Source organism: Chaetomium fimeti (genome assembly GCF_033439085.1).
Source record: "Chaetomium fimeti strain CBS 168.71 chromosome Unknown B0H64scaffold_4, whole genome shotgun sequence".
NCBI lineage: Eukaryota > Fungi > Ascomycota > Sordariomycetes > Sordariales > Chaetomiaceae > Chaetomium > Chaetomium fimeti.
Window position 1 is genome coordinate 3,728,748 of NW_026944332.1, and position 26,349 is coordinate 3,755,096.

A 26,349-nucleotide genomic window follows, 5' to 3' on the forward strand; every position below is an offset into this window, starting at 1 on the left:
CCTTGTTCCTGAGTTCCTGGTCGCCCCCACGAGTACGCACCAGCAGATGCGACGAACAGCAATCCGGATGTTTTAAGAATGGAGCGAGTTTGGATGGGACCACGATACATCAAGGGTCCAATACCCGAGAAGCCCGAATTGGATTTCCAGAAGAGAGCTCGTGAGAGACAAGAGAGCTACGATATAAGGTCGTGTGGGCAGGGGCTTTAGTGGTTCGGTAGTTAGGGCTCTAGTATTGTAATACGGAAAGAGATCGAATTCGCAGCATTTGTATCCCCCATCACGTCAAAAGTCCGATATTCAAGAAACCCGGAAGTTTGCGACTGCTTTGAAATCCGTCCCATCGCGGGGCAGGTGGCGGGCATGGGGTCAGCCAAGCCCAGGGTCCAGTGTGTGGGGTCCCTTGCAGATGCGGCGCCGTCAGCAGGCATGTGGCGCGTGCGTGAGGCGCTCCAGCCGATTTTTCCAAACTCCCGGGCTTGGCTCTATCAAGCCATCGCGACATCGACCGCCGGCTCGCTCCGCCAATTCCCCGTCGTGATCGAACCACCGCCGCGCTTGCTGCACCCAATTCGAGCATTCGATTGCAGCAGTTGCGTCTTCGTCGATGAGGGACTAGTTCCCAGGGGCTTTGCTCGTCTTCTTCACCTTCACCACCGCTAACATGTCACAAACCGTTGGAGCTGTAAGCACCTCCTCCACAGCCTTACAACCCCGCCCTTACACCCTTCCCTGGCCCGGCCACTAACCCCATCCGCTCCCACCTATAGACACGACTCGCCTACTCGAGGGTATGGCACCACATCTCGGCGTCGACGCCGCACCAGACGCTGAGCACGATCAAGGCGCCGCCCGAGGCGGTGACGCCGCCGTCGCTGGGGCGGCTGGCGTCGCGGATCGCGACGATCCTGATGGGCAAGCACAAGCCGATCTGGGACCCGTCGACGGACTGCGGCGACTACGTGGTGGTGACCAACTGCGCGGCGCTGTACACGACGGGCCAGAAGAAGTACCGCAAGACCTACTACCGCCACAACACCCGCCCGGGCTCGCTCCAGACCATCACCATGGACGTGCTGATGGACAAGTTTGGCGGCGCCGAGGTCCTGCGCAAGGCCGTCAGCGGCATGCTGCCCAAGAACAGGCTGCGTGACAAGCGGCTGGCGCGGTTGAAGGCCTTTGAGGGCGATGCCCACCCGTACAAGCAAAACTTGGTGCGGTTTGGTGGGAAGGTTGTGGGGACTTCGGGGTGGGAGGATATTGTGAAGGCTGTGAGGGAAGCGGATGCTGCGAGGATATAGGGGCTGCTGGGAAGGAACGGCGGTTGGATGGGTGTGTGTACGAGGTCGTCTTGACTCTATGATTTGAGTCTTGTGTGTATTAACAATACATTGATGGATACCACAAAACCTTGTTCCTGGAACACTAGGGATTGAGCCGTTGGCCCTTGTTGATATCATATGCATCAAATGTCAATTCGCTACGCCAAATGCCGGTCGGGCTCATAGAGCACGAACATGCCAAGATCGAGAGCACGCCAGTGTTTCTCACATCGGATATGCCAAAGAAATATTCCCCTGTTCCGTTGCCATGCACCTTTCTCACCTGTGTGCCAAAGTGGCGGTATCACGGGATACCTCACACTTGATCAGGCCGTTGGGCCCTGACTGCGGCGCATACACCTCGGCGTCCTTGCCCGTATTCTTGATGCCCTTGTGCCAGCTGAGGTCTACATCGTCGAGGTGGGTTAGCCTAGGCTCGTTAGAACACCGAGAACAAAATACTGACCAATTTCAAAGTAGTGCTTGTTCGGCAGCGCGAAGCCGGCCTTGTCAACCTCGGGCACAGCCTCCAGGATCTGCTCGCACATCTTGTACATGGTATTCTGCACCGACGCGCTCTCGTCGACGGCAAACGTCTTCATGATGATGCCGCGGGCGCTCTCCCACGCGGCGTCGAAGCGATCCGCCCCCTGCTCCACGGCGGCGGCGGTCGGGAAGCGCTTCCAGGCCCAGGTGCAGTCGATGTCGGTGGACAGGATGCGGTCCCACGTCTCGGGCAGGGTGGTGAACTCGTCGCGCACGAAGCCGTGGAAGGCCGACCCCGTGCTCTTGAGCACCGACAGGCCCGCGATGCTGCTCTTGAGGTCGATCCCCGCCCCGCGCGCCGCCGTGGCCTCGACGTTGCGCGTCTCCTGCCCGTCGCGGAAGAAGCTGTGCGGGTGGGGGGCGCCGTCCACCGCCATCCGCGTCCACCGGTGCACCACCACGTTGATGTGCGCGGCGGTGATGTGCGGGTATGTGTCGAGGAAGTGCTGCCCCAGGTGGCTGGCGTAGACCTCTGGCGGGTTTACGGGGTGTTCCTTGGCCTTGATGTAGATTGTGTTCTTGATTGAGTCGGTGGCGACTACGACGCTGTTGTCTGCATGGGTGTATCTAGGAAGTCGTTTAGTCGGTTGTGCCGCTGGGCAATGCGGTTTTTGGTACGGGGAGTGCCTAGCTTACGATGTCTCGATCTTGCCCTCGAGCAGGCAGCACACTGTCATCTCCGTCACGGTCTGAACGCCGGTCTTCTCATCTCTCTGGACCTTGCAAACGCGGACATTGTCCTTGCCATACCGGGCAGACGCAAGATTAGGCATATCGATGGTAATGTACGTGTGAATGAGTGACCCGGAACTACCTATTTAAAGGAGGGTATTTTGGTTCACAGCTGCGTTTGCTAATAACGAAAGTAAATCTCGAACCGCAGAAACAAGGAGGCGAGGCAAGTGGAGGAACGGGCCAACGTTAAATAGATCGAGTTACAAATATTTAGTGTTTGTTCTTGGAGGAGCTAGTTGGGACATTTATACTCCCGGGCCAACACCGGAACCGAAGCAAGAATGGAAACCCCCGGCATCCAATGAGTCCATGTCCGGACGGCACCTAGCGGCTCACCTGCCCATGGCGCGGCTTCCCGGCGGAGGGGCAGCAAGCCGGGTTGTGAAGGAGGAGGGAGGTGGAGGTGGATCACCGGAATCCGCCGACTGCCTTGTGCCAGGCCCCTCCCTTCAGGTCTTTCCACTTTCTGCGCCTTCCCGCCTCCCGCGGGAATGAAACAGCTTCCTTTTGAGAATACCACTGAAACTTGCTGACCAGCAATCAGAGAACGTTCCTCTGACGAAATCCGGCAACTGAATGGATCTATCGACCCAGGGCCAATGCCCATACCCGGTTCTGTTTGTCCAATCCCCCAAATTGGTGACGTTGATGAGAGGTCGGGGCTGGCAATCCCCGATCGCCCCACCACGATGTGCAGGGGCACCGCCGGGCTGGGCCGAAGTGTGCTGTCCTGGGGACGCTCACAAGTCACACAGAGCCCGCCGTCGTTAGGCCAGTTAGAGGTGGTATCGTACCACACAGAAAACCTATTTGTGACGACCGCGACATTTGGCAGGGGCACAATGTGAGACATGACAGGTTCCTTGCCAGCGTGCCCGCCACTTCGCTAGTTGGCAGTAGCGGTCGGATTCTGAGGGAGCAGAGAAAAAGACCTGTTGTGAATTTATGTTTTTTGTGTGGCTCAGCTCAAATTATGATCAACGCGACATCGTTGTTAATAATATTATCCAGGTTATTCTTGACAGGCAGTTTGCTGTTGTATCTCGCAATTCTGAACTCACCTCCCGGGGATCTTAGTTATCACACTTCGGTATCAGGTGTCACCAAGACGAGGCGGGGATCCATGGATGTTTGGATCAGTTGGTGGGGCGGCCGTTGCCAGGCGTTGCGCACAGGCCACTTATGGAACTGCAGGACGGCCGCTGTCGCGATACGAAATCCCAAAGCGGCGGACTTCGAAGCCAGCGCCAACCCCCCCAACCCCACATCGATCTTCAACACCGTATATGGCAGGAGACTGAGCGCGCACGCCACCTGGCCGTAACGACAGATTGAGAAATGACGGCAGACAGGCCCCGAAATTGTTGAAGAACTCGAACATTCATGCGTCGAACAAAGAGCCGGCCGGCAAATCGAATGCGAATACCGGGAGCGTTACGAGTGTCGAGAGGGTCAAGTGTGGAGGGCAAATGGCCGGGCCGTCCGCCATGTTGAGCGCCTCGGCGACACCCACTCAGAGGTCATATGTTCCCCAGTCGCAGCAGCAACAACAGCAACAGCAGCAGCAGCAGCAGCAGCAGCAGCAGGAACAGCAACAAAACCAGCAGCCTGGGAACCCTCGACCGAGCCTCGAACGCGATGGCCTGCAGCCTCCCGTCTCCAATGGCGGCCGTAATCTCTCGGCCTCCGCCGTGAGCTTTGCGTCCCGCGGCCCATCGCTCAACCCGTCGCCCATGCCCGGTAGCTTCAGCTCTGAGCTCCGTAGCCAAACAAACATCTCTCGCGCCGGCTCGCGACTTGACATGTTCCCTGCGCTAGAGAAGTTGGACGAGGACGATGATGGCCCGGTTCAGGAAAAGACCATCACCCACCTGCGCGAAGCCCTCGGCCGCGAGATGAAAATTAAGGAGGGGAGCGAGAACATGTTGGAAGCGCTGAACTCTAAGAAGGCGAAGCAAACCAAGGAGCAGCGGCAAAGGGTGGAGGCCGAATTAAACTCGTCCAACATACGCATCAAGGAGCTGCGCCAGAAGATCACAGATGCCCAGCGGGTGAAGGCCGCGCCAACCACACCCACGCGGACGAGGACAGAGGCCCTGTTCCCCGGCTCCAATGGCTTGCGTTCTCCCCCCAGCGCGTCTCGGAGCGGCGCCGGGTCCGACGTCGACGAGCCCACCGAGTCACCAACCTTTGCGCTTACAGAGATTCTGCAGGCCCTAGAAATACCGGGCATGACTCCAGACTACTACGTATCCAGAGCGAATAGCCTAGTTGACCTCTTCAAGCGACACCCCACACTCAAATATGACTTGGTATGGTCCGTGTTCGGCCTCCGGATGCAAGCCATGCTCCTGAGCGAGAGCCGCGAGGTGGTTGCTGCAGGGTACAGGATGATACGATACGCCATTTCGGACATCAGCTCCATCAGAAACATACGTGCCCTCAATACTGACTATCTCGTGACGTGGTAAGTGGTCCCTTCGTTAGTTCTCGTACGCCGTGGACTAATCCAAGGCAGGTCCCTAATCAAAGATCGCAAAGCCGACGTTGAACGTGAGCAGGCCCTCAAGTTTGTGCGTGCCTTCCTTGATGTCAAAGACGGTGTGCGCGAAATCTCGAGAGCTGTCGTCAGGTCGATAGCCGCCGCGGCAGAAGAGCCCGAGGAGAGGTTACGGCCAATCTGCATCGAGACCCTGGCCGAGATCCTCGTCCGCGACCCCCGGCTGTTGATTGTTTCTGGAGGGATGGGCCCTTTGCATGAAGCGTTAGCCGATGGTTCGTACAAGGCATCCGAGAGCTTGACAGCAGCCTTCCTCTACCTCTTGGACGCGCCACATCGACGGAAGTACCTGCGTCCTGGGAACGAGCTGGAGATACTCTTCACCGCCTTTACCGACGAGCTGTCTTCCAACGAACGGTTTCTAAAGCAGAGCGTCAAAGCCGTAGGCTCGGCTCTGAGAACGTGGTCCGGTCTTATGAGCTTGTCCATGTACAACTTCCGGGCCATTAAGTCCATGATCACTAGTATGGTCGTTCAAGCCGGGCCCATTCGCGAGGCCATCATAGATCTCATATTTTCCCTTCTGCGCATCAAGCCCCCGGCGTGGGCCACGTCATTCTTAGCTGGCCGGCGGCTCACCACCTATGGCCGAGTTACGAATCTCAAATCGGCCACCAAGGGCTCCCAACCCGACTACGAGGAAGACGGGGGAGAACAGAATTTTCTGGAGCACTACACAACCCTCTTGCTTGCGGTATTTATCAAGTCCGGAGTGATCCCGGCCCTTCTCGAGCTCACCCAAACAAACGACAGTGGAACCCTCAGGCGCAAATCGGCGCTGTTGATAGGCGAGGTCTTGAAGCTGTCCAGCCGTCTCCTCCCGCCGTCCTGGAGTAGCCATCTACAACTACTTCCCGACCTGTTCGCCGCGGCCGCGAATCTCAAAGACGAAAGTCATTTCGCAGCCACCGGGGTCATTTACCAGATAAGCAGCGTCAGCAGAACTCTGTACCGCTCTTCCCCATCGTCCTACCTCCCTTCCACGCATCACAACATGGACCTGAACGCGCTCGACGATCACCCCAAGGCCAACACATCAACAACCTTCGATGATGGAACGTTCCGACAGCTTCTCCTCGAATCAAATGTCCTCAGTAGCTCCAATTACACGAAGTGGAACTGGGAGGTCATGATTAGGCTCATCGAAGGGCCCCTAACGAGCGGTAAGAGGCTCGAGGAGGCTATCAAGGCGTCCAAGTTCATTAAACGCATCATGAGTTTCTACCGCCCGTTCAAGTACAAGTTTTCGGAAATCAAGAGCTCAAGGGGCACGCAAAAGTACGTCCGGACCGGGTGTTCCCTGATGCACGCCCTGCTTCAGAGCCCCGAAGGTGTCAAGTACCTGTCCGACAACAAGCTACTACGCCAAGTTGCCGAGTGCTTAGCCCAGTGCGATCCAACAAGTGGGTTGACCGCCCAGGACCCTATGTTCTCCAAGGACCGTCTCGCCGACACCCTTTGCGGTGGCTACTTTCCCATGCTCGGCGTCTTGACCGCAGATGTCAAGGGGTTGCAGATGATGGACCGATGGCGCATCTTCAACATGCTGTACCGGATTCTGGACCTGAAGCAGCGGCCGGACCTCATCAAGCTAATGCTCTCCAATTTTGACTACTCCCTCCAAGGCCACCCTCGAGTTCTCTTGTCCAAGGCTCTGACGGCCGGGACGAAAGACATCCGGATCTACGCGACAAACGCATTGAGGAAGTTTGCCACACACCCGCGGATGGGGCCCCATGGCCCGGAACCCGGCGATTCGAAGTGGGCGATCCAGCTTCTCGTGACGCAGCTGTACGACCCAGAAGTTGAAGTGTGTGCCACTGCGGTCAAGATTCTTGAAAAGGCCTGCAACACAAAGAATCATCTCGAGTACATTGTCGAATGCCGGCCAGCGCTGGACCACCTAGGCGAGATAGGAGCTCCCCTTCTCCTGCGCTTCCTCTCGACATCGATCGGATACCACTACCTGGACGGGCTGGACTACATTAGCAACGAGATGGACGACTGGTTCCTGGGCCGAAACGACTCGTACGTTGGCGTCATCGAGGCAAGCCTCGCGCGGTCTTTCATGGACCACCAGGACGACCATACGAACCGAATCAGCGTGTTTGACGAGCAGCAGGAGATGGAGGCCGACAACCACGTGCCGCCACACTTCTACCGCGAGCTCACTCGGACCCAAGAGGGCTGCAAGCTCCTCAGCGACAAGGGCCACTTTGACGAATTCGCCGCCACGATCCGCGAGTACGGCATGCAATCCGACGACCACGAAATGATGGTTAAGGTAAAAGGCTGCCTCTGGGCAGTAGGCAATGTCGGCTCGATGGAGCTCGGCGCCCCGTTCCTCGAATCCTGCGACGTGGTGGAACAGATCATCGAGATCGCCCAAAACCACGAGGTCATGAGCCTGCGCGGGACCGCCTTCTTCGTTCTCGGACTCGTCTCCCGCTCCATACACGGCCTCGAGATCCTCTCAGAAAACGGCTGGGATGCAAACACCAACATCCTCGGCCACTCCTTCGGCCTGTGCATCCCCTCGGACCTCTCCCAACTCTTCTCCCTCAAGCCGTGGCACCACACGCCCGTCACCGCCATCGAGCTCCCAGACAGCCAAAAGACCGAAACCGCCAAACTCCCCGCGGTGCCGTCCCGCCCGCGCTCCGAGTCGCTCATCAAAGCGCTGCAGGAGGCGGAACAAGAAGCCGCGACGACGGCGGCGGCGGCGGCGGCGGGCGGCTTGGCGCCGTCGGACGCGGCGCTGCTGCCGCCGCGCGTGGAGCTCGACCCGGACCCGACCAGCCACCGCATCCTGGAGCTGGTCATCGACATGTCCAACATGGTGCTCTACCGCCGCGCCCGCAACGAGCTGATGCAGATCAAGTCCCAGGGCCGCGCCGCCGGCTTCGCGCAGCCCCGCCTCTTTCGGAAGGTCATGTCCCTGCTCGAGTGCCACCACTATCGGTTGGTTGATCGGAATATGATTGTGAGCTTGTTTGAGAAGGGTGTGTTGAGGGCGGTGGTGTATGGGGAGGATGGGAGTGCTGGTGGGGGGAGTGGGGGGGAGGATGAGGATAGTGAGGATGGGGATGATAGTGATGAGGAGGAGGAGGATGATGATGACGATGATGAGGAGGAGGAGGAGGCCCAGGGCGAGAGGCGGGTGGTGCCGAGCGTGCCGGTTAGGGAGGGTGGGAGGGAGAGTGAGAGCGAGAGTGAAGAGGAGGAGGAGGAGGAGGAGCGTGAGGAGGCGGATGATAGAGAGGAAGAGGAGGAGAAAGAAGGGGGGGAAGAGGGCAGCGATAGTTCGGGTGACGAACAGCGCACGGAGCGGCAGAGGAGTGTGAGTGATCCGGCAGACATCAAGAGGCGGGGAATGACAATGGGGTTCGGCCGATAGTGGGCCACGGCATCGTGATATACTTCCTATTTCTGGCTATCATACGAAGACGGAGCGCGAGACGAGTTGGGGCGCGAGACACGGATCGGCGTCGGTTGTATTTCTGCAAAAGTAGGGGCGCGTGGCGGTCATGGTTAGGTATGGTGGACTTTGCATCTAGGGGGTTGGTGGCCGGGTCTCGGTGCTGAGGGATAGGAAAGCGGTTGGCGTTCGAAGCAACTTCTTCATTAAGGACCTTTGGTCCATTTGCAATGTACAGTATCCGGGCCGTGATGGGCCGGGAATTGCAATTGGAAACGATAAAAGAACTCGAGGGTCCAGTCCATTCCGCCTATTCTGTTACTTGTTACTAAACGTTATCCTGCAACCCCACTGTGCCCCCGCATCGAAACAGTCAGTTCTCTGGCTCAGCTCTCTCCATACGGTCGACTTAGTAAGGCACTAAGAGGCATTTCAATTGCATGACATTGTATTCCTACACCGGGATCATCGACGATACCCAGTCCAGGACCAGACACAGTTCAGAGGTTAAGATGGGCCCCGGGAGAGTTTTAGCAATTGCTGGTTCTGATAGTTCTGGCGGAGCGTATGTTTTACTTTTATTTTACCTCCTTGCAATTGCGATGCCGGTATCGCTCAAACTTGTTGATGGGTGACTCGGCTTACACACGCTTCTTCTCACAGCGGCCTCGAAGCAGACCAAAAGGTCATCGCCGCCCATGGTTGCTACGCCATGACGGCCACGACGGCCCTCACGGCACAAAACACAAAGGGAGTCTATGCCATCCACCACATCCCGTCCGAGTTTCTCAGGAAACAGATCGACGCCGTCATTGAGGATGTCGGGGTTGATGTTGTCAAAACGGGTGAGCCCCTGACTACCCCCAACTCAATGTGGTTGTTTCACACTAACCACCAAGTCAAGGCATGCTCGGATCAACAGAAACAATCGAAACCATCGCCGACGCGCTCACTTTCCATGGCGTCTCAACCGTTGTCCTTGATCCGGTATAGCAACGCACCCCCACCCCCCATTCACCCTACCCAACATCCTAACCACTAGTGCGCTCCTGCGCATCTAGGTAATGATCGCAACAACAGGCGCCGAACTCCTACCCCAGCAAGCTCTGAACGCCCTACACACCCACCTGCTGCCCCTCGCCACCATCATCACGCCCAACGTGCCCGAGGCGCTCCTCCTGCTCCGCGACACCCGCCCCGAGATGGACAAGGTCAGCACGGTCGACGACCTCGAGACCATCGGGCGGGCGATACGCCAGCTGGGGCCGAAGTGGGTGCTCGTCAAGGGCGGGCATTGCCCTTTCAAGAAGGACGGGACAGTGGCAGAGGCGCAGGCGGAGAGGGAGCTGGTCGTGGATGTGCTTGTGGGAGAGGATGCGGCCACGGGCGCGGAGGTGGTGCTGCGGCTGGAGACGGCGTATTGCGAATCGCAGCATACGCATGGGACCGGGTGTTCTTTGGCTTGTGAGTGGACTTGCACCCCGCCTCCCTCCCTAGCTCTGTTTGGCGTCGTGTGAGGTTGACTCGTGCGTGTGTTGTTGTTGTGGGCTTGTAGCGGCGATCGCGTCAAACTTGGCCAAGGGAATGGCTATGCCGGCTGCGGTGAGGGCCGGCTGCAGATACGTCCAGGCCGGTATTAGGAGTGCGCCAGGACTGGGTGGGGGGAATGGGCCGTTGAATCACTTCCACTCGGTCTATACCCTGCCGTTCTCACCGTGAGAAGCAAACGACTACTCGGTTGTTCAGGAGCTCCAGCTGACCAAGCGTAGGGGTCACTTCATCGACTATTTACTGGAACGACCTGACGTTGCCCCGATATGGGACAAGTTTGTTAACCACCCGTTTGTACTGGCCATGGGAGACGGAACACTGCCTCTCGAGTCATTCAAGGGCTATTTGATGCAGGATTACCTTTACCTAGTGAGTTGTGCCTGTCCGTGGCAAGGAGCTCCTTGCTAACACGAAGAGGTACACTTTGCCCGAGCGAATGCATTGGGATCATACAAGGCCAGCAACATGAAGGATATCGCCGCGGTAGGATCTCCATACACGGTAACTCATGGACAAGTGATCTAAATATAACCGTATCGCAGTCCGCCGCCATCGTTACCCATATCTTCAAAGAGATGGAGCTCCATGTTGGGTACTGCCAGGGTTTCGGTATTTCTAGGGAGGAGATGGAGAAGACGGAAGAGAAAGCGGGTGAGTAGCATTTCCGTTAACCTCAACTAGCAGGAGAGCAGTAGAGGCAACTGACAAACACCCCACCCACAGCTTGCACGGCGTACACAAGGTACGTCCTTGACATCGGCCAGTCCCAAGATTGGCTGGGCCTCCAAGTCGCCATTGCACCCTGTCTACTCGGGTACGGCGTGGTCGCCAAACAACTGCACGCCAACAAGCGGTCCAAAAGAGAGGGCAATTTGTACTGGACCTGGATTCAAAATTACGTGGCCAACGATTATGTCACGGCTGTAAAGACTGGCTCCGGTGAGTAGGAAACCAAGTCAAAGTCAAATGGAGGAAACGTCCATGGATGATCGCTAATTAGAGACAAAGAACTGCTGGAACGCCACGCGGTGCTTCAAAGCCCATCGCGCATTGAGGAGCTGGTGAAGATCTTTATCCACGCTACAAAGGTCAGTCTACCAATTTTATTAAAGTGCAGTCAAAGGGATGCTGACAATGAGAATGCACCGCAGATGGAGATTGCATTTTGGGAAATGTATAGCTCAAGTTGAGGAAAGAGATATCGGCTGTATGGTACATACCTTCCTGCCTTCTTTGCCTACCTAGGTAGACATGATAGTAACAAGGAGAGAATAATGGTTTCCCGGAATTACAATTCACGTATTCCGTACCTACCTACACAGTCGGTTTGTTTGCTGTGGACCAGTATGGTATGTATATAGAGAAAAGAAGAGAAGGCACCTTGGGTGGCGTTCATTGTCAGTTTCATCTCGAAAATTTACTGCCTCAGGCATCAACCGTTCGGCTGCCGAGTCCTTATCCGACTTATCGCCCCCTTTGTCGACCGACAAGGCGCCTGCCTGCAAAAATATTTTCTGGCCCAAGGCCGCCAAACAAATTCTCCTGGGGCAACTTCCCGATTCCTTCCTCTTACAAAAGATTTTCGCCTCGACGAAAAACCTGCATTCTCCATCTCCCTCCCTCCCTCTATTAAGTTTGCGACGCATCTCGAAGTACAATCCGCTCATTTATTTCGAGCGCGGTTTTAGGTACTAAACTGACGAGCCTCGCTTTTCTCTTTCTCGCGTGTCGCTTCTCGGTGATCAAAGCGTCATTTCCTCGTCGGCTTCATCATTCCAACGCCTTTGCCCAACGCGCCATAATCGGCTTTTATTGAGCCAACCCAGCAGCGCGCTCTATATTTTCGGTCTCGCCCCATCCCTATCGCGAAACAGCAGTTTTCGCGTCCCCGACATTTTCAACACGGTCTCGATACTCGCGTCACCCTAAACACGACATGTCTTCGTACGGCGGCGGCGGTGGTGGCTACGGCTCCCGCGGCGGCGGCGGCGGCGGATACTCGGGTGGCTATGATCGCAATGGCGGCGGCGGTGGTGGTTACTCGTAAGTTGAACACGCCCATTCCCAAATTTGTCATTGCCCACCTTTGAGCGGTGAGCGACGCTTCACGCGCTTAACTCTAGGTGGTTTCCCCTTATTGGATCATCGATAACTGACCTGACTTCCAACCATAGTGGATCCAACGGCTATTCCGGCGGTGGTGGCGGCGGCTACGGCGGCGGCGGCGGAGGCTATGGCGGTGGCGGTGGTGGGTATGGCGGTGGTGGTGGTGGATATGGCGGCGGCGGCGGCGGTTACGGTGGCGGCGGTGGTGATCGCATGTCCAACCTTGGTGCCGGTCTGCAGAAGCAGAACTGGGACCTGGACACACTCCCCAAGTTCGAGAAATCGTTCTACCAGGAGCACCCCAACGTCGCCGCCCGGTCGCAGGCCGAGGTCGACAAGTTCCGTCGCGATCACGCCATGACCGTCGCTGGTACCAATGTCCCAAGCCCGGTCGAAACCTTCGATGAGGCGGGCTTCCCCCGCTATGTCATGGACGAGGTCAAGGCCCAGGGGTTCCCCGCGCCGACAGCGATCCAATCTCAGGGCTGGCCCATGGCACTCTCAGGGCGCGACGTGGTCGGTATTGCCGAGACCGGTTCTGGCAAAACCCTGACTTACTGCCTCCCCGCCATTGTTCACATCAACGCCCAACCCCTCCTCGCTCCCGGCGACGGCCCCATCGTCTTGGTCCTCGCTCCCACCCGCGAGCTGGCTGTTCAGATTCAGCAGGAAATCACCAAGTTCGGCAAGTCTTCTAGGATTCGCAACACTTGCGTCTACGGCGGTGTTCCCAAGGGCCCTCAGACTCGGGACCTCTCTCGCGGCGTTGAGGTGTGTATCGCCACGCCTGGCCGCCTGATTGATATGCTCGAGTCGGGCAGGACCAACCTCCGTCGTGTCACATACCTGGTCCTCGATGAGGCCGACCGCATGCTCGACATGGGTTTCGAGCCCCAGATCCGCAAGATTATCGGGCAGATTCGGCCCGACCGTCAGACTTGCATGTGGTCCGCTACTTGGCCCAAGGAAGTCCGCGCCTTGGCCAGCGACTTCCTGACTGATTTCATTCAGGTCAACATTGGCTCCATGGACCTGGCTGCCAACCACCGCATCACCCAAGTTGTCGAGGTTGTGAATGAGAGCGAGAAGCGCGACAAGATGATCAAGCATCTTGAGAAGATCATGGAGGACAAGGAGAACCAAAACAAGATCCTCATCTTCACAGGTACCAAGCGCGTGGCTGACGAGATCACCCGCTTCCTTCGCCAGGACGGCTGGCCGGCACTTTGTAAGTTGTTTCCAGTCGCCTACGATACCTCTTTTTTTTTTTTTTTTTTTTTTTTCCAACGGTGCTAACTTGCTCCCTAGCAATCCACGGCGACAAGCAACAAAACGAGCGCGATTGGGTCCTGGATCAGTTCAAGACTGGAAAGAGCCCTATCATGGTTGCCACCGACGTTGCGTCTCGCGGTATCGGTATGTCCCCCTCCCACCCCCAAAGACCCGTGCCCTCTTTTGGGCAACCTTCCAGCATCGAAGTGTGCTGTGCTTTACTCTTGTGTCTAGGGGCTTTCTTGATTGCGCGAACTTGCCTGACCTCGTGTCTGCATGGTCTTCCTGAACGGAGTCTTGGATTCGTGACGTAGCAGGGACGCTGTTCTTGATGCTACGCCGTAATTCTTCTCTTGTACCGTTTCTTTTTGCCGTGGTACAAGCGTAGAGTAGACATCCCTTGACCCTGATCAAGCTTTGTCTCCAAGATTCCCAAAGGCCCGAGGACCCGGAGCTTGGGATATCCCACCGGCATATTCACCGCAATGGACAGCCCACCTGCCAAGGAGAGAAGTACAGCCATCATGGATCACGAAACATGCTTAGCTACCCGTGTCATCCGCCATGCGTTCGTGCTGGAACGTTGCTTGCGCTCAAGCTGCTCGCTGTTGCTAACCATTCCCTTGTTTTAAAGATGTGCGCAACATTACCCATGTGCTCAACTATGACTACCCCAACAACTCGGAGGACTACATCCACCGTATTGGTAGAACTGGCCGTGCCGGCGCTAAAGGCACAGCCATCACGTTCTTCACCACTGACAGTACGTTTTGCCCCGCACCATCCTAACTCCCCGATCGGTTCGCTTACATGCATACAGATTCCAAGCAGGCTCGCGACCTCGTGGGTGTTCTCCAGGAGGCCAAGCAGCATATTGATCCCCGCCTCGCCGAGATGGTTCGGTACGGTGGCGGTGGTGGCAACAGCCGGTATGGCGGTTATCGTGGCCGCGGCGGTGGTGGATTCCGTGGCGGTAAGTGTGTACCTGTCGGCTCCCAATACACATGAAAAATATGTGCTGACCACTTGTACGATAGGACGTTCTCAAGGCGCTAATGGCCCCAACGCCATGCCCATGGGCAACCGTCGGTGGTAGAGAACCACACGTTTTGAAGGCGCCGTAAGCGTTAGGCGCCATCCAGATCTTTCGTGACTGGCTTTTCGACCAGTGCACCCGCATTCGGACAACACGGCGTTTCACGTAGAGGGTTCGGCTTAGAGGTCGGTTTCGTGGCTTATTTGCCACTGGTTATGTTGTTTTATGTCGTCATCCCAGGTTGAGACGTGGCTTTTTCTTTGATGCGTTGCGATTCCATATTCGACGGGAGAAGAGGAAGTTCTCCTTGGAAACCCGCGGTTGCAGAAGCCTTCGCACAGACAGAGGGTTCGTCAAACCGAACTCCTGTCGGCCGGTCACCACGAACCATGGCGGCCCGTCCCTGCTTGGCCGAGGACCGGTGTGGACACTGCATATGACATGAAGGCCATTTGACTTATTTATCAGCTATGGTCTTTCTTATTTCTCAAGTCGGTTTTCACCCTTTTCATACAATCGCACAGCGGCTCAGCTGCGAATTCAAGGGGAGGGAGGCTCTCGCGGGCCCTGACTAAGATGGATGGGGCAGTCGCAAACAAGTCTATGCCCGCCCGTTTCGTAACCGGCGATGACGCACAGATGCTTATGTACTTAATCTCGGGGAAAAGCGAATACCATTCCACAGACACTCCCCCAGCCATGTGAACTCGATGTTGAGTGTTTCCCTCTGCGGCTCAAAACCGCCCTTGCCTGTTCAGCCGATGGACCTTGCCCGGCTGCTCCGATTCGAGTTCTGACCTAACTACACCCGAATGTAGTGGGCTCAGATCTCGATTTGAGAGCAGATATTGAGCCTAGAGCAAACCTGTAGGTCCATGGATGATAGTCTCAGAGCAAACCCCATTTAACATGCTGTGTGGGCAGTCTTAGTCGCGAACTCACGACCCGGCCGTCAGAGACACCCCCTTTTCCCGCGACCAAGTGATGGATAATGGCTTTCGGTCAGCTCCGCGTTACCGTGTAGAAGCCGGCAGGCAAGCTGGTTCGATCTCCTGTAATCTGCCTCTGGGTAGTCATGTCCAGGTCTACCCTGGAGGCAAAATACGGATATTCTTACGCGGGTGGATTCCACCCCCTTTTTCTTTTCTTTCTACCTCCGTTCCTATGTTTAGCAGCTCACCTCATCCGTGGGAACGCGAATCCATGTTTACATAGTACCGCAACTTCTCGCTCCCTGGGGAGACCCGGCGACTGTTTGGTATGGGTGTTTGGTCTTGCTTGGAAGGGAGTCGGATGTTTCCCTCGGCCCGACGAGCCTTGGGCGGTGGAGCTTGGTTTGGGGGGGTGGTTGATGGGTGAGGCCGAGGGACCGAGTTGGAGTCCGCTATCGGCGCGGGTTTTTGGTAAGGGGGTTCGTTGGGTGTGGATTCCCCTTGCCCGGGGACGAGGGGATAGTGGTCGATCTTGCGATGCGCGCCGTTTGAGGGATGGCGAGTCATCAGCGAGTCTTGTTTTCCGAGCATCAGCTCGACCAGCGTTCGGGGTGTGGGGAGGGGGTTGGCACTCATGGGGGCAGGCTTGGGTCAGCTCGGCTTCTCGTAGCTTGTCAAAGTGGTTGGCCTATCGGGCAGTTAGAGCGCTCCGGTGGAGGGCGACGTCCCAACCTCTTCTCCGGTTCGGGAACTGGGTGCCGTTGTGGGGAGTCGCCGCAATCACGCGATTCGGGGTGTGTTGTTAACATCGCTCAGCATGGAGAACTGTTTGCGGTCACAGTTGCTGTTCACTGACATGGCAATTCACGGGGAATGACAGAACGTTTCTTGCAAGGATATCTATCACACAGGTTTTACGGAGTCTGGTCTCTGTTCACCCTCATGTTGGATCATGTTGACGTTGAGATCGCCAGCTATTAGATCGACAGCTATTTCTCCGACCAGCTACACAAGTACTAGCTCTCATGTTTGGCCCTGGGGGATGGATGGTGGTTAGTGGGGAGAGGCACCCAGCGCGCCGTGGGCACTGTCTCTAGCGCCGGCCATCTCCCGGATGGCGGAACGGCGGATCCGATCGTGGCTTGATAACTCAGAGTTGCTTGGATCGACGGGGTTATTCCCCACTGAGTCCACTGTTGGCCTCTCTGGTGTCATTTGAGAAGGAAAGGGGTTTATCGGTCAGCAAAAGCACATGTTGGGGATCATCCGTTCGATCAAATGGGTGGCTGTCCAACACAATGAGGGGGTGCACCATCAGCACTCGGCCGGTAATGAGTAATCTCGCCGAACGGCCGGTGTGGTGACTGAAGCTCCCTCCTCTTGCTCAGCACCAGACCCCTTTGTCGGGGAGCCTGGGTTTTCCCCTCCACCCCATGAACGGCCCTTGATAAGAACAAGGTTCGAATGTTGAACGTCTTGACTCGGACCACTGCGTAGTGGATATTGAACGTCCGGTTTGTTAACTACCCGGAGTTACTTCAAACCCAATGGAGGGTGGTGGTCTGCGTCGGGATCGAAGACGCGCATGGATCCACCCCAATCGGTTCTACCAACGGGATGGGTCGAGTATGTCACTCCTCACTATCCCGAGCGCAGCTGGGCCCGGTATGCTCCGTTCAATGGCGGAACACGGGGAGGTCTGGAGACGGTCGGGCGCGATGTGGCAGCTCGAGGACGGAATATTTCGAGAAGGACTGGTTCAGCGCTAGAAAGCAGCCCCCGGACTTGTCTCATGCACCTCGAAACCCATCTCCCTTTCCGTCAATATTTGACTAATGGCCCTTCCCACATCTGACGGGATGAAATCCAATTTGCGCTAGCCTCACGGGCTGTCGTCTCTTCATCGGACTCCACCGATGAACAAATGACGGTGAAGAACAAAGTCCGCATCGCCAAGGATGATTCTGCGAGCTCTTCTGGTCCTCTGTCTCGGACGGCAGTGCGATGGGCATCTCCAGATGGCTTGACTGGGGGGAGGGGATGCGTCGGGTGGTCGGGTAGGGCCACGGGTGCTCGGCCCCTCCAGGAAACCGGTGTCTGTTTGGCATTCTGACAAATAACTACACAGTAATAACTACTAGTTAGAGGGGATGCAGCTCATCAGCCCATTGGGTTGGCTCGTTGAGATGACAAGGAAATCCGCCGGTGACCGTGGCGGAGACGGCGGCTGCCATGGTATACTGTGTAACTATGTATGTATACTACAAACAAGCCCGAGAGATGGCGCGAAGACGGTGCACCGTTTGGTTCTAAAACATCGAGAAGCCGTGATGGTAGAAAAGGCAGTGGCGCAACTTGCTAACAGACGACGGGAAGAGATGGTTTCATCGGGTGGTTTGACACTAAGATCTCACGCTCCTACAACGGCACGTGTGAGGCCAGATAGATCGCAGGATGCCAGGCCGGAGGACGAGCCGCATAAACCTGCGATAGCTTCAGGGCAAATGGTCTTGAAGGATCCGAGGTGCGTGCTTCAGAGCCCATCCTGATGCCGTCTCTTCCTTCGAGTGACCATGGTAAAAAGCGAAATCAAGGGGTGTTTGTTCTCTCGCCCTCGAATCCGAGAGATTGGCTGCAAGCCTCGGGGGCAAATTCGTGGCAGCCTCACCTGCCGCCCTGCCGATGAGATTTCGGTGACGACTGATGATGATGCACAACCAACAATCAACGACGACGCCTTCCGCCCCTCCGCAGTGTCTCAAAAAGTGCCATCACCGTATCTCCTCACTGCGATCAGCACAACTGCGGTGTCGCCGGGTGCCGAGGCGGCCGCGTTCGGCCGCGTTCTCAGCTGCCATGGCCGGTTCCACTCTCTCTGTGTCGATATTTGCGGATGTTGTCTTGAACTCAGAGGGACATGGTCAGATGTCCCAAAACTGTCCAAGTTAGCGAGGGGCGGTGGGTCCCATGTGGCCCGTGATGGTGTCCCTTTGCTCGCCCCATGTCGAATCAAGTGCTGTGCCGCACTGCTGCAGTCCCAGGGGCCAGGATGTCCCCGGCTGGGGCTGGCCAAGCTCCCCAAAGCTGAATTTCCCGCCCACATCCCTTTGGCTCTCCCCCTCCGTCGGGTTGCCATCCAAGTGCCAAAAGGAGAACGCGCTGCGTCTGTGCATGACGGGGCTCCCAAAGATAGCAACGACCCTGCCTCCGATACCATACGAATACGCGAAAAGCAGCCCTGTCATTTGCCGAGGAAGCCGACAACCCACCTCCTGCCTGTGGACGGCGTCGCTTCGCCGACGGAACAAGAAGCAATGGAAGAAGGTATCTTTTGCCTGGAAGCGGAGAGGAAGACCCGTGTGCGTCTACCTATCACGTGCGTTTCCGCAGCTGCGCTTGAAAGTCGCACGGTTTTTACCGTCGATGGGAGGTTTGGCACAAAACATCGTCCGCCTCCGCAGTCCACAGGAATGGAACTTGAAGTTCACCTTTCCCACCCTTGCACTGTGCCTTGAGCTCTCACAACACTGTGCTGTGGAGGGGCTGTTTTGGAAAGATACAGTAACCAGTTACATCGATGGGTACGCAGTCACGTCACGGTTACCATCTTGCGCCCTTGCGTGTTTTGGCAGCGGATGGACGGCGGGTAGGTTCCAGGTTGTCAGGCATTCATTCATTGTCTGCCTGGCCTGCCGGCTTCCCGCTATCGGCCAGCCGATCATACAGGCGCGCTGTGGAGACGGGCCCTTCGCGGTGCAGGACCATCCGTCCCGACGGGGCAGCTTGACCCTCCCCGTTTCCAATCGCTGGACGATTTGATGTGTGGAGGTAGTTATTTGCAGCGTGCCTCAACCAGACCTCCATCCCGCTCCCAATGCCTGCCAGGTATTCTGCGGTTTCTGGGCCCCTCGGCTGCAGCGGCAAGAACCCAGCCCCGAAAGTCCGCTCACCGCAACATGCCCTGTCATGTGTGCAAAATTCGCAGATGTCCAGACTCGGCCGATTGCCGCCTCGCCCAAGTCGCCGTCCTATCAAAACCTTCCGTCACGCTGCAGCCACAAGGGGCAACGGAGGCATCTTCTGCCGTGCCCTGCATGGGCAACTCATCGTCCCCGGTCGGTCGGCGACGATGCTCAAAAAAAAAAGAGAGGCTGTCTTCGGTTTCGCCTTTGGCATACGTCAGACGCCGAGGCAGCGTCGGGAATGTTCTCCTCACCGTCGGGCTCAAAGAACGCATTTGTGGCTTGACAAGCGCCCGCGTTAGTCAGGCACATCGAGAGGGGAGAGACACGAGCCGTCACCGACAAATCGAAGATTGCGAAGTTCAGCATGCACATCAGAGTGTCACACCAGAAGACCAGGCACTACCCGCCAATCAGCGAGCCTACCGAGCGCCATAACGAGGCCACCCTTTTCCTTTGGTTCTGCTGATGGAAAGTCCCCCATCACCCGGACATGACGATAACTATCCCGATGGCTTCCCGGCGAATCGGTTCCACTGTCAGGAACAGGCATCAGATACATACATACACATACATACTGTGTACAGAGGCTCAGGGTCTCGGCTCGACGGCTTTTTATTTTATTTTTTTACCTCGATACCTCTCTGACATTTTACCGAGCACAACCTTGCGGGTTTCCTGGAACAAGACCGTCGCACAAAAGGCCGAGGAGACCCAGCAGCCCCTAACCCATGCGAGGAAGACCGCTAGTGCTGCCCAACACGTGGCGGGCTCACTGCAACGTTGATCGGTGAGACAAGGGGCCGAACTTCACGCAACGGCAATGTTGCCAACTCGAGCGACTTTTGCTGGTTCTTGTGTGTCTGCCCCTTCCCTTGGACAGTGTTCCCTTTTCCGATTCGAATGCTAAAAGGTCTCATTCGTGCTTCTTCCACGACCGTATGAGCATTGGTTGGTTGGCACTCCTGGTCGTGGTGCACACTGTGCCCCTCCCAGACATGTCGCGCGATTTTAGTGCATCCGAATCTTCGGGTCATTCACCACAAAGGCGGCTCAGGCGACACATCCGCTAGACGGGCACATCCTCTGACAAGGCGGTCGCCCAAGCCGGCACGTCAACTTGGGAGACACCGACGCATCCTATCTTGTCTGTCGTGTTTGTTTGAGTCATGCCACTTGTTCCTCTCTTCCATTTCTTGTTTGCCAGTATCCGTGGTCAGCTGCCACTTTCCTGCGGGCAAGGTAACCCTACACGGACACGGAGATGCATCGTCTTATTTCACCGCTCCAATTCTCCGAAAGAGGATCCGGATACCTGGTGGCAGAATGCAAAGCTTGCATTCCCACATCCGGCTGAGATTCGCCAATCTTTTTTCCTTTTTTTATTTTATTTTTTATTTTCGAGGGGGTTTCCAATCGTTGACCAGGCCCAGCCCGTCGCCGCAGACGGGACGGGAGCTAACGAACTGACGAAATTAGACCCTGACTGCTGATCATCGACACTAGACTCCCTGCTGGACCGGAGGGCCGTTTTAAGCTTGCGACGGCGCCAAACGATGTGGTTTCGCGAAGAACGCCATCAGTCCCATCCGGCTCCAGTTCGGCCAAACTCCCCAGATTTTCTCGGATCCCAAGCCCCAACCTCAAGCGCCAGCGCTGATTTTTAGTCTCGCCGCATTCGCCGACGTCTAAACTTTAAATCAACCGTACCTCGCCTGTTCTCACTCGATTTCTCAACCGGGAAGGAGACGCGTTCTGTAACTTTCGGGCGGCTGGGGTAACCAAATGTGAATGACAACTTCTCCCGTTCGTTACCTGTGCGGCCCGACCTGCCGATCTGCTCTCGTCCTCCCGATCGAGATCCGACTGGTCACTGCTGGCCCCCAGCTTTTTCAGACGAAGTTGGCTCGCCTGCATCCAACGTTTTCTTTTCGCCTGCCGTCTTTCTGCGCACGGGGGAGAAGGCACTCGAGAAGAGAGCCGCGGAACGAGCTGCGAGTGAAGACAAATGGCGGTGGACCTGTGCATCGTTGACCCTGCCCGCTTGCCTGACGTGCCCTTGATCCGAGTTGTGTTGGTAATTACCACATGGAAACAAGGGTTAAAGGGTTTGAACCACCCCCACCCCTCAATATCGCCCGCATCCTCGCATCTGGTCGGTTGTGTGCAGGTCAGCGGTGGGTGGGTGAGCCAGCCGCACCAGGGTCCCCCAAAGACAGCGGCCACGCGAGGAAATGAAGCGCGCAGATCCTCGCACTGTACCCCGGACGGTGTGCAGGACGCTGGTACCAACCTAGGATGTATTGAACTGTAACCCTTGTGATGAAATGAGCCGGGATCCCCACGGATTCCTTTCTGCACACCTTGCGTCCCGGGAGTGTTCAACGAACGAACGACAGCAATTTGAGGCGAGGAACGCCCTTCTCCAAGAGAACTTCGCATATCACCTGAAGGATATATTGTCACATACCACTTCGCCACCACTCTAGCCACCACTTACCGAAAACTTTGCTTCTTTTTTGCTGCGACAAGAGACCAGCGTTTTGCAGGGTGTGTGTAACCCCCTGTTGATATTTCCCATCGCTGACGTCCCAGTTGGCCAAGTCCAAGCCGACCCCGTCAAAGGATCCACAGCGCCAGAGTGCAACATCCGTCCCCATCCAGCACGCCAGCCAGTCAATCTCGCTGCCCCTCGCCACTCCATCCGCCTGCCCCCAGCTCCTGCGTGCCGCCACTCCTGGACTTTTTTTCCCTTCGAGAGCAGGAGGCTTCGTCGATGCGGGGATCAGATGCACGGTCCAGCTGCAAAGTGACAGTCCCTTCCTGAGCGAGCGAGCCGCGGACGCGCCTTTCTAACCTTTCCCAGGTTCGAACAACGAAACCGAGTTTGGGGGAATGCGCTTGTACATAACTACATGGTCCCAAAGTCGCATAAATTCGAGGGATCCCAACGGAAGACCGGGCCATTCTATATTCCTCTCCACTCACTGTATCCGGTACATGGTCGATGCCCGATACATCGTCAGCTCCGCATTAGGTCATCAACTGCGAAGGTTCGCGCGCGAGTCAGAGTGGAGCGTCAATGCAGAATGTGGGAATTTTGGAGGTCCTTCTCTGGGCAGGCAGTCCCGTCAGGGTGGCGTCGCAAAGCGAACATCCCCGCTGAGATTTTACCATGCAGATCCATTAGTCTAACCGCTTGTAGCATATCCACATTTCCCCAAGCAGCAGCCCACTGCTCTGCAGGAGGGGGTGTGTGTGCGGAAAGATGGGTGCGCCGCAACTCACAAAAGGAAGAGGGCAAAATAAAGCACACGGGAGGTTTATCTTGCGTTGGCGAACACGAAAATCTAGGTTTTTAGAAATGCGCCGTGCATTTGCTTGCGAGAGAAGCAGAGAAAGGAAGCAGAGGAAACCCGAGGGAAACTTCCGACAAGTCGTTCGTGACGAGTTGAAGACTGGAACCAGCGGGATGGGAACGATCGGCTGTGGGGTTGCCGAACTGCGTTAGGACTCGCAACTCGTTCGGCGACGCGTGAGGGGGGGTTGCGCCATTGGGTAATCAGCAAGTCCCAACCACATGGACGGGTGCAGCCATCCTTCTCCTCCGAGGGCGGGTGCTTGGTACTAACACGGTTGTTTGTGCATCAAAATTCAAAAACAAAAATTAAATAAATAAAAAAACAAGAAGGAAGATACTCCCTATTCAATGAGCGCATCAGGGGGGCCCAGATTTGCTCACAACGCGCCTCACTGGCTTGATGATGACGAGATGGATGATGGTACATACGAATCGAAAAGTTCGACGCGACGGGGAAGACAGTGCGCCCGATCCGCACAGTCCACCAGCCATCAATTGGGAGGTTACATAGCAACTACCTTGTACCTAACTCGCCTCCGGCTTTCGAAACCCGGCAGCAATTCTCCCCTTCTCACCTATTCCTGGTCTCTATCACCAGTCTTCTCTTCCCCTTTCGAAGCAGTCCCTCTTATCACAGCACCCCCCATTCGCCGGGCCTCGAACCTTGCAAAGGCAGCGGGCTCCACTCGTAAAATCAGCCCCTCCCCAGCAGCGCGGGCAAGCGTGACGGGTCAGTGGGCACTTGAATTCACAACCCTGGGCCCTGGAGGCCGAACGACCTCCCTGCTCGCCGCTGCTGCTGCAACAGAGTGTCGACCCCATCCCAATTTCCCTCCACCTTTCCCACCCCCACTCCGATTATAAAATCACCCTTGGTCCCGCACTAAACTCGATTTTCTCTCCCGGCCGAACCCTCGCGATTCTTCCCAGACAAGCATCCAATTCACGGCACGTCAACGGCTGATCTAATCCTGCCAGGCTACTGCACGAAGAAGCAGCGGGCTGTGCGCCTCACGTCTCCAACCATTTTGTCGGGTCTCGGGAGCTAAACTTTACGGTCGCTGCGGCTCTGGTGCTTGACTAGCCCATTAGCGTGCACGCTAATCACTTCGAGGACCTCTGCGGCGTGTGCTCTCGACCCCAACAAGCCACAAGCCAGCAACAAAACCCAGCAACAAAACCCAGCCCATTCTTGTTCGGGCCTTCGCACTAAATTAGTGCTGGTCCTCTCGACCTCCACTTCGGCCTTCACACACGCCCCCCCCTCCACCCACAGCAATCATCTGCGGTTGCGCCGTCGGCGGACTCCCAAATAATAAACCCCCCAAGGTCCCGCCTCGATAAACAAGCCGTCCCACATCCTTCCAGCCAAACTACTACCACGGTGCATCGCCAAGAATACGTTGACGGCGCCTCTCTCTGTCTATCTCTCCCTCCCCATCACGGCTTTCGATCATCTCGTCCGTGGATTCCGTGCTTCATCCAGACGCACCATCATCCACCGATCGGGCTTTTTGAGCACCAATCCATTCTCCCTTACCTGACTGGCATCCGAGCCGGCCCCTCGACTTTGGAATTCCCCCATCCGCGTTCTCAGCGACCTCCTCGACTCTTCTATGGAGCGCGCCGCCCCCGAGTACTCGCAGTCAGGTTTGCCTTCGCCCCATCCCAGTGTCGTCGGCGACACGCAGTCTAAGGCGGAACCTGTAGATACGGCGTCTGCTGCTGCTCAATACGCGACGCAGCAAGAGGCGCGGTCAGCCAGCTACTCCAACTCGGCCACTCCCACTTCGGAATACAGCGTGTACCCGACCACTTCGCGGTCCGCCACTTTCCCAGACATGCAGCGCTCCTACCACCCCGCTAGCAACCCCAATGGGAGCGGCGGAGGGATGCCTCAAACACCAACAAGTCCGTCCATGCCTCTGCCAGATGGGCGCAGCCATCAAAATCCCCAGCCGGAGCAGGCCAAGTCTGACAGCGCTCTGCCTATAGATCCATCCATCGCAGGTGCCAGCCCGACATATGCGACACACAACCAATACCCCCCCTATGCCGCCCCTCCCCAAGACATGTCTCAAGGGTACCAGCATCCGGGTACACCAGGCTTGTACACTCAGCCTCGCCCCGACTGGGGCGGTTACAGCCAGCAACCCGCCGGCCATATCACCCCCGGCACACACATTTTCCACCAGGCGCCCGCGACCGCCGCAGCCACTGGTCGCCCGCATCAGGTAGGTGCATATGCGTGGTTTTGTTTTGCATGATGCGCGCCCCGTTTCCGACAGACCCACCAATCCCGGCCTCGCCTTCTTTCAGATCTCGGCATGGTGCTAACCCTACCCCCCCAGGTCTACAGCTTTGTCCCCATTCCGGGTGCACAGCAGCACAAGCGACCGAGGCGACGATTCGAGGAGATTGAACGCATGTACAAGTGCGGCCATAACGGATGCGAGAAAGCCTATGGCACGCTAAACCATCTCAATGCGCATGTGACGATGCAAGCCCACGGTGTCAAGCGCACACCAGAGCGTACGTTGATTGCCCAAGACGGTCGGCCAACGGCAATTTGAAGCGCACACTGGCTAACGCGGTCGATTCTATTCAGTATTCAAGGACATTCGCCGAGAGTGGAAGGCCAAGAAGAAGGAAGAGGAGGCTCGCAAAGCAGCTGCGGCCGAAGAAGACCGCCAGCGACAGGCGGCAGCTGCTGCCGCCGCCGCCGCCCAGAATGGAGCCACGGACCCGCAAGCTGGCGTGGATGCTGCTCAGCCCCCAACATCCTATCCCGGTTCGGGAACCGTCCAATTGCCTCCCATCGGCTATCAGACCGCCCGGTATGCGGGACCACCCCCGGCCGGCATGCAGCAGCAGATGCCCGAGTACAGCTACCCCGGTTACTCGCCAGCATCACCATACGGCCAGTCAGGCCAGCAGATGTACAACCCACGTAAGTTGGATTCTTGTCTTTCTATCCTACCAACCCCCAGTAAACTTCCCTGTTGCTAACGCTGCTCAGACAACGGCGGCCAACCTCCGAGTCATTAATTTAGGCTCGGTATACTATGAACTGCCTCGACATCAGCCGCGCAACTAGCAGACCCATTGAATGTCAGGCGAACTCTCTGCGGCAAACAACGCATTACATATGACGGCAACAAAAATCGCTTTCTGTTCACCAATTCAGCGGCAATGTACCGCACCACAGCAACATCTTTGGTTTTCAATCTGTTCCCTTTTTTTACCTCTTTTTTTGGCTTTCGTTTATTCACTTTTATTCCTTGCGTTCTCGCATCGCGATTCCCGACATTTTATCATCGACATTGCATGGAGTCGGCATGGAAAGGCGTGCATATCGCTCAACGTGGGAGCATGGGTTGAGTTGTCTTTCACCACGGGTTCAGGGCAGTCGGATATACCCCAAAAGAGAGAGAACACGGAGTGTAATGCATGGCATTAGGGGGGGGTGGTTTGGGGGACCGGGGTTGGGGGGTTCTTACGAAGTCAGAAGAGGAACACAAAAGGGCCGAGCCATCACTTTCACCCTA

The 26,349-nt window shown here is 56.6% G+C and overlaps 10 protein-coding genes across 10 annotated transcripts; 6 read left to right on the top strand and 4 right to left on the bottom strand.

The window, feature by feature from the left end:
- The first annotated feature begins 639 nt into the window (after nucleotides 1-639).
- Nucleotides 640-1,643, top strand: B0H64DRAFT_167193 (mitochondrial 54S ribosomal protein YmL23). The gene is made up of 2 exons (XM_062798705.1): nucleotides 640-685; nucleotides 771-1,643. Exons 1-2 carry the CDS (start codon nucleotides 665-667, stop codon nucleotides 1,299-1,301), a joined length of 552 nt encoding a protein of 183 aa, XP_062659813.1. The 5' UTR covers nucleotides 640-664; the 3' UTR covers nucleotides 1,302-1,643.
- Nucleotides 1,439-2,738, bottom strand: B0H64DRAFT_167188 (uncharacterized protein). The gene is made up of 3 exons (XM_062798704.1): nucleotides 2,505-2,738; nucleotides 1,789-2,435; nucleotides 1,439-1,729 (listed from the first exon to the last, which is right to left on the bottom strand). Exons 1-3 carry the CDS (start codon nucleotides 2,639-2,641, stop codon nucleotides 1,602-1,604), a joined length of 912 nt encoding a protein of 303 aa, XP_062659814.1. The 5' UTR covers nucleotides 2,642-2,738; the 3' UTR covers nucleotides 1,439-1,601.
- Nucleotides 2,456-3,593, bottom strand: B0H64DRAFT_167181 (uncharacterized protein). Its single transcript, XM_062798703.1, has one exon. The coding sequence runs from the start codon at nucleotides 3,454-3,456 to the stop codon at nucleotides 2,836-2,838; it is 621 nt and encodes a 206-aa protein (XP_062659815.1). The 5' UTR covers nucleotides 3,457-3,593; the 3' UTR covers nucleotides 2,456-2,835.
- Nucleotides 3,594-3,620: 27 nt separating this feature from the next.
- Nucleotides 3,621-8,900, top strand: B0H64DRAFT_461359 (Rapamycin-insensitive companion of mTOR, N-term-domain-containing protein). Its single transcript, XM_062807501.1, has 2 exons — nucleotides 3,621-5,070; nucleotides 5,122-8,900. The coding sequence occupies exons 1-2, from the start codon at nucleotides 4,073-4,075 to the stop codon at nucleotides 8,558-8,560; spliced, it is 4,437 nt and encodes a 1,478-aa protein (XP_062659816.1). The 5' UTR covers nucleotides 3,621-4,072; the 3' UTR covers nucleotides 8,561-8,900.
- A 193-nt stretch (nucleotides 8,901-9,093) lies between these two features.
- On the top strand, nucleotides 9,094-11,322 carry B0H64DRAFT_321946 (Phosphomethylpyrimidine kinase-domain-containing protein; the record flags this gene model as incomplete). Its single annotated transcript, XM_062800538.1, has 11 exons — nucleotides 9,094-9,146; nucleotides 9,245-9,426; nucleotides 9,486-9,568; nucleotides 9,643-10,045; nucleotides 10,137-10,296; nucleotides 10,351-10,501; nucleotides 10,550-10,615; nucleotides 10,675-10,783; nucleotides 10,856-11,071; nucleotides 11,141-11,220; nucleotides 11,284-11,322. The coding sequence occupies 11 exons, from the start codon at nucleotides 9,094-9,096 to the stop codon at nucleotides 11,320-11,322; spliced, it is 1,542 nt and encodes a 513-aa protein (XP_062659817.1).
- A 622-nt stretch (nucleotides 11,323-11,944) lies between these two features.
- Nucleotides 11,945-14,708, top strand: B0H64DRAFT_167293 (P-loop containing nucleoside triphosphate hydrolase protein). Its single transcript, XM_062798706.1, has 6 exons — nucleotides 11,945-12,175; nucleotides 12,307-13,466; nucleotides 13,547-13,654; nucleotides 14,145-14,273; nucleotides 14,331-14,483; nucleotides 14,548-14,708. Exons 1-6 carry the CDS (start codon nucleotides 12,069-12,071, stop codon nucleotides 14,604-14,606), a joined length of 1,716 nt encoding a protein of 571 aa, XP_062659818.1. The 5' UTR covers nucleotides 11,945-12,068; the 3' UTR covers nucleotides 14,607-14,708.
- Nucleotides 14,709-17,570: 2,862 nt separating this feature from the next.
- On the bottom strand, nucleotides 17,571-18,746 carry B0H64DRAFT_397861 (uncharacterized protein). Its single transcript, XM_062803911.1, has one exon. It carries the CDS (start codon nucleotides 18,693-18,695, stop codon nucleotides 18,237-18,239), a length of 459 nt encoding a protein of 152 aa, XP_062659819.1. The 5' UTR covers nucleotides 18,696-18,746; the 3' UTR covers nucleotides 17,571-18,236.
- Nucleotides 18,747-19,206: 460 nt separating this feature from the next.
- Nucleotides 19,207-20,083, top strand: B0H64DRAFT_397862 (uncharacterized protein). Its single transcript, XM_062803912.1, has one exon. It carries the CDS (start codon nucleotides 19,297-19,299, stop codon nucleotides 19,876-19,878), a length of 582 nt encoding a protein of 193 aa, XP_062659820.1. The 5' UTR covers nucleotides 19,207-19,296; the 3' UTR covers nucleotides 19,879-20,083.
- Nucleotides 20,084-21,034: 951 nt separating this feature from the next.
- B0H64DRAFT_167358 (uncharacterized protein) lies at nucleotides 21,035-22,118 on the bottom strand. Its single transcript, XM_062798707.1, has one exon. It carries the CDS (start codon nucleotides 21,880-21,882, stop codon nucleotides 21,136-21,138), a length of 747 nt encoding a protein of 248 aa, XP_062659821.1. The 5' UTR covers nucleotides 21,883-22,118; the 3' UTR covers nucleotides 21,035-21,135.
- Nucleotides 22,119-24,041: 1,923 nt separating this feature from the next.
- B0H64DRAFT_167384 (uncharacterized protein) lies at nucleotides 24,042-25,994 on the top strand. Its single transcript, XM_062798708.1, has 4 exons — nucleotides 24,042-25,035; nucleotides 25,153-25,333; nucleotides 25,410-25,751; nucleotides 25,821-25,994. Exons 1-4 carry the CDS (start codon nucleotides 24,418-24,420, stop codon nucleotides 25,847-25,849), a joined length of 1,170 nt encoding a protein of 389 aa, XP_062659822.1. The 5' UTR covers nucleotides 24,042-24,417; the 3' UTR covers nucleotides 25,850-25,994.
- The last annotated feature ends 355 nt before the right edge of the window (nucleotides 25,995-26,349 follow it).

Excerpts from the sequence above, each read along its gene's own strand:
- B0H64DRAFT_167193 (XM_062798705.1), top strand. The coding sequence starts at position 665 with ATGTCACAAACCGTTGGAGCT. Across the intron at positions 686-770 it reads TGTCACAAACCGTTGGAGCT|ACACGACTCGCCTACTCGAG; the intron begins GTAAGCACCTCC and ends TCCCACCTATAG.
- B0H64DRAFT_167188 (XM_062798704.1), bottom strand. The coding sequence starts at position 2,641 with ATGCCTAATCTTGCGTCTGCCCGGTATGGCAAGGACAATGTCCGCGTT. Across the intron at positions 2,436-2,504 it reads GAGGGCAAGATCGAGACATC|ATACACCCATGCAGACAACA; the intron begins GTAAGCTAGGCA and ends ACGACTTCCTAG. Across the intron at positions 1,730-1,788 it reads CAAGCACTACTTTGAAATTG|ACCTCAGCTGGCACAAGGGC; the intron begins GTCAGTATTTTG and ends TCGACGATGTAG.
- B0H64DRAFT_167181 (XM_062798703.1), bottom strand. The coding sequence starts at position 3,456 with ATGTCTCACATTGTGCCCCTGCCAAATGTCGCGGTCGTCACAAATAGG.
- B0H64DRAFT_461359 (XM_062807501.1), top strand. The coding sequence starts at position 4,073 with ATGGCCGGGCCGTCCGCCATGTTGAGCGCCTCGGCGACACCCACTCAG. Across the intron at positions 5,071-5,121 it reads ACTGACTATCTCGTGACGTG|GTCCCTAATCAAAGATCGCA; the intron begins GTAAGTGGTCCC and ends AATCCAAGGCAG.
- B0H64DRAFT_167293 (XM_062798706.1), top strand. The coding sequence starts at position 12,069 with ATGTCTTCGTACGGCGGCGGCGGTGGTGGCTACGGCTCCCGCGGCGGC. Across the intron at positions 12,176-12,306 it reads GGCGGCGGTGGTGGTTACTC|TGGATCCAACGGCTATTCCG; the intron begins GTAAGTTGAACA and ends TTCCAACCATAG. Across the intron at positions 13,467-13,546 it reads GGACGGCTGGCCGGCACTTT|CAATCCACGGCGACAAGCAA; the intron begins GTAAGTTGTTTC and ends CTTGCTCCCTAG.
- B0H64DRAFT_397861 (XM_062803911.1), bottom strand. The coding sequence starts at position 18,695 with ATGGTATCGGAGGCAGGGTCGTTGCTATCTTTGGGAGCCCCGTCATGC.
- B0H64DRAFT_397862 (XM_062803912.1), top strand. The coding sequence starts at position 19,297 with ATGTGTGGAGGTAGTTATTTGCAGCGTGCCTCAACCAGACCTCCATCC.
- B0H64DRAFT_167358 (XM_062798707.1), bottom strand. The coding sequence starts at position 21,882 with ATGCGAAGTTCTCTTGGAGAAGGGCGTTCCTCGCCTCAAATTGCTGTC.
- B0H64DRAFT_167384 (XM_062798708.1), top strand. The coding sequence starts at position 24,418 with ATGGAGCGCGCCGCCCCCGAGTACTCGCAGTCAGGTTTGCCTTCGCCC. Across the intron at positions 25,334-25,409 it reads TGTCAAGCGCACACCAGAGC|TATTCAAGGACATTCGCCGA; the intron begins GTACGTTGATTG and ends GATTCTATTCAG. Across the intron at positions 25,752-25,820 it reads CCAGCAGATGTACAACCCAC|ACAACGGCGGCCAACCTCCG; the intron begins GTAAGTTGGATT and ends AACGCTGCTCAG.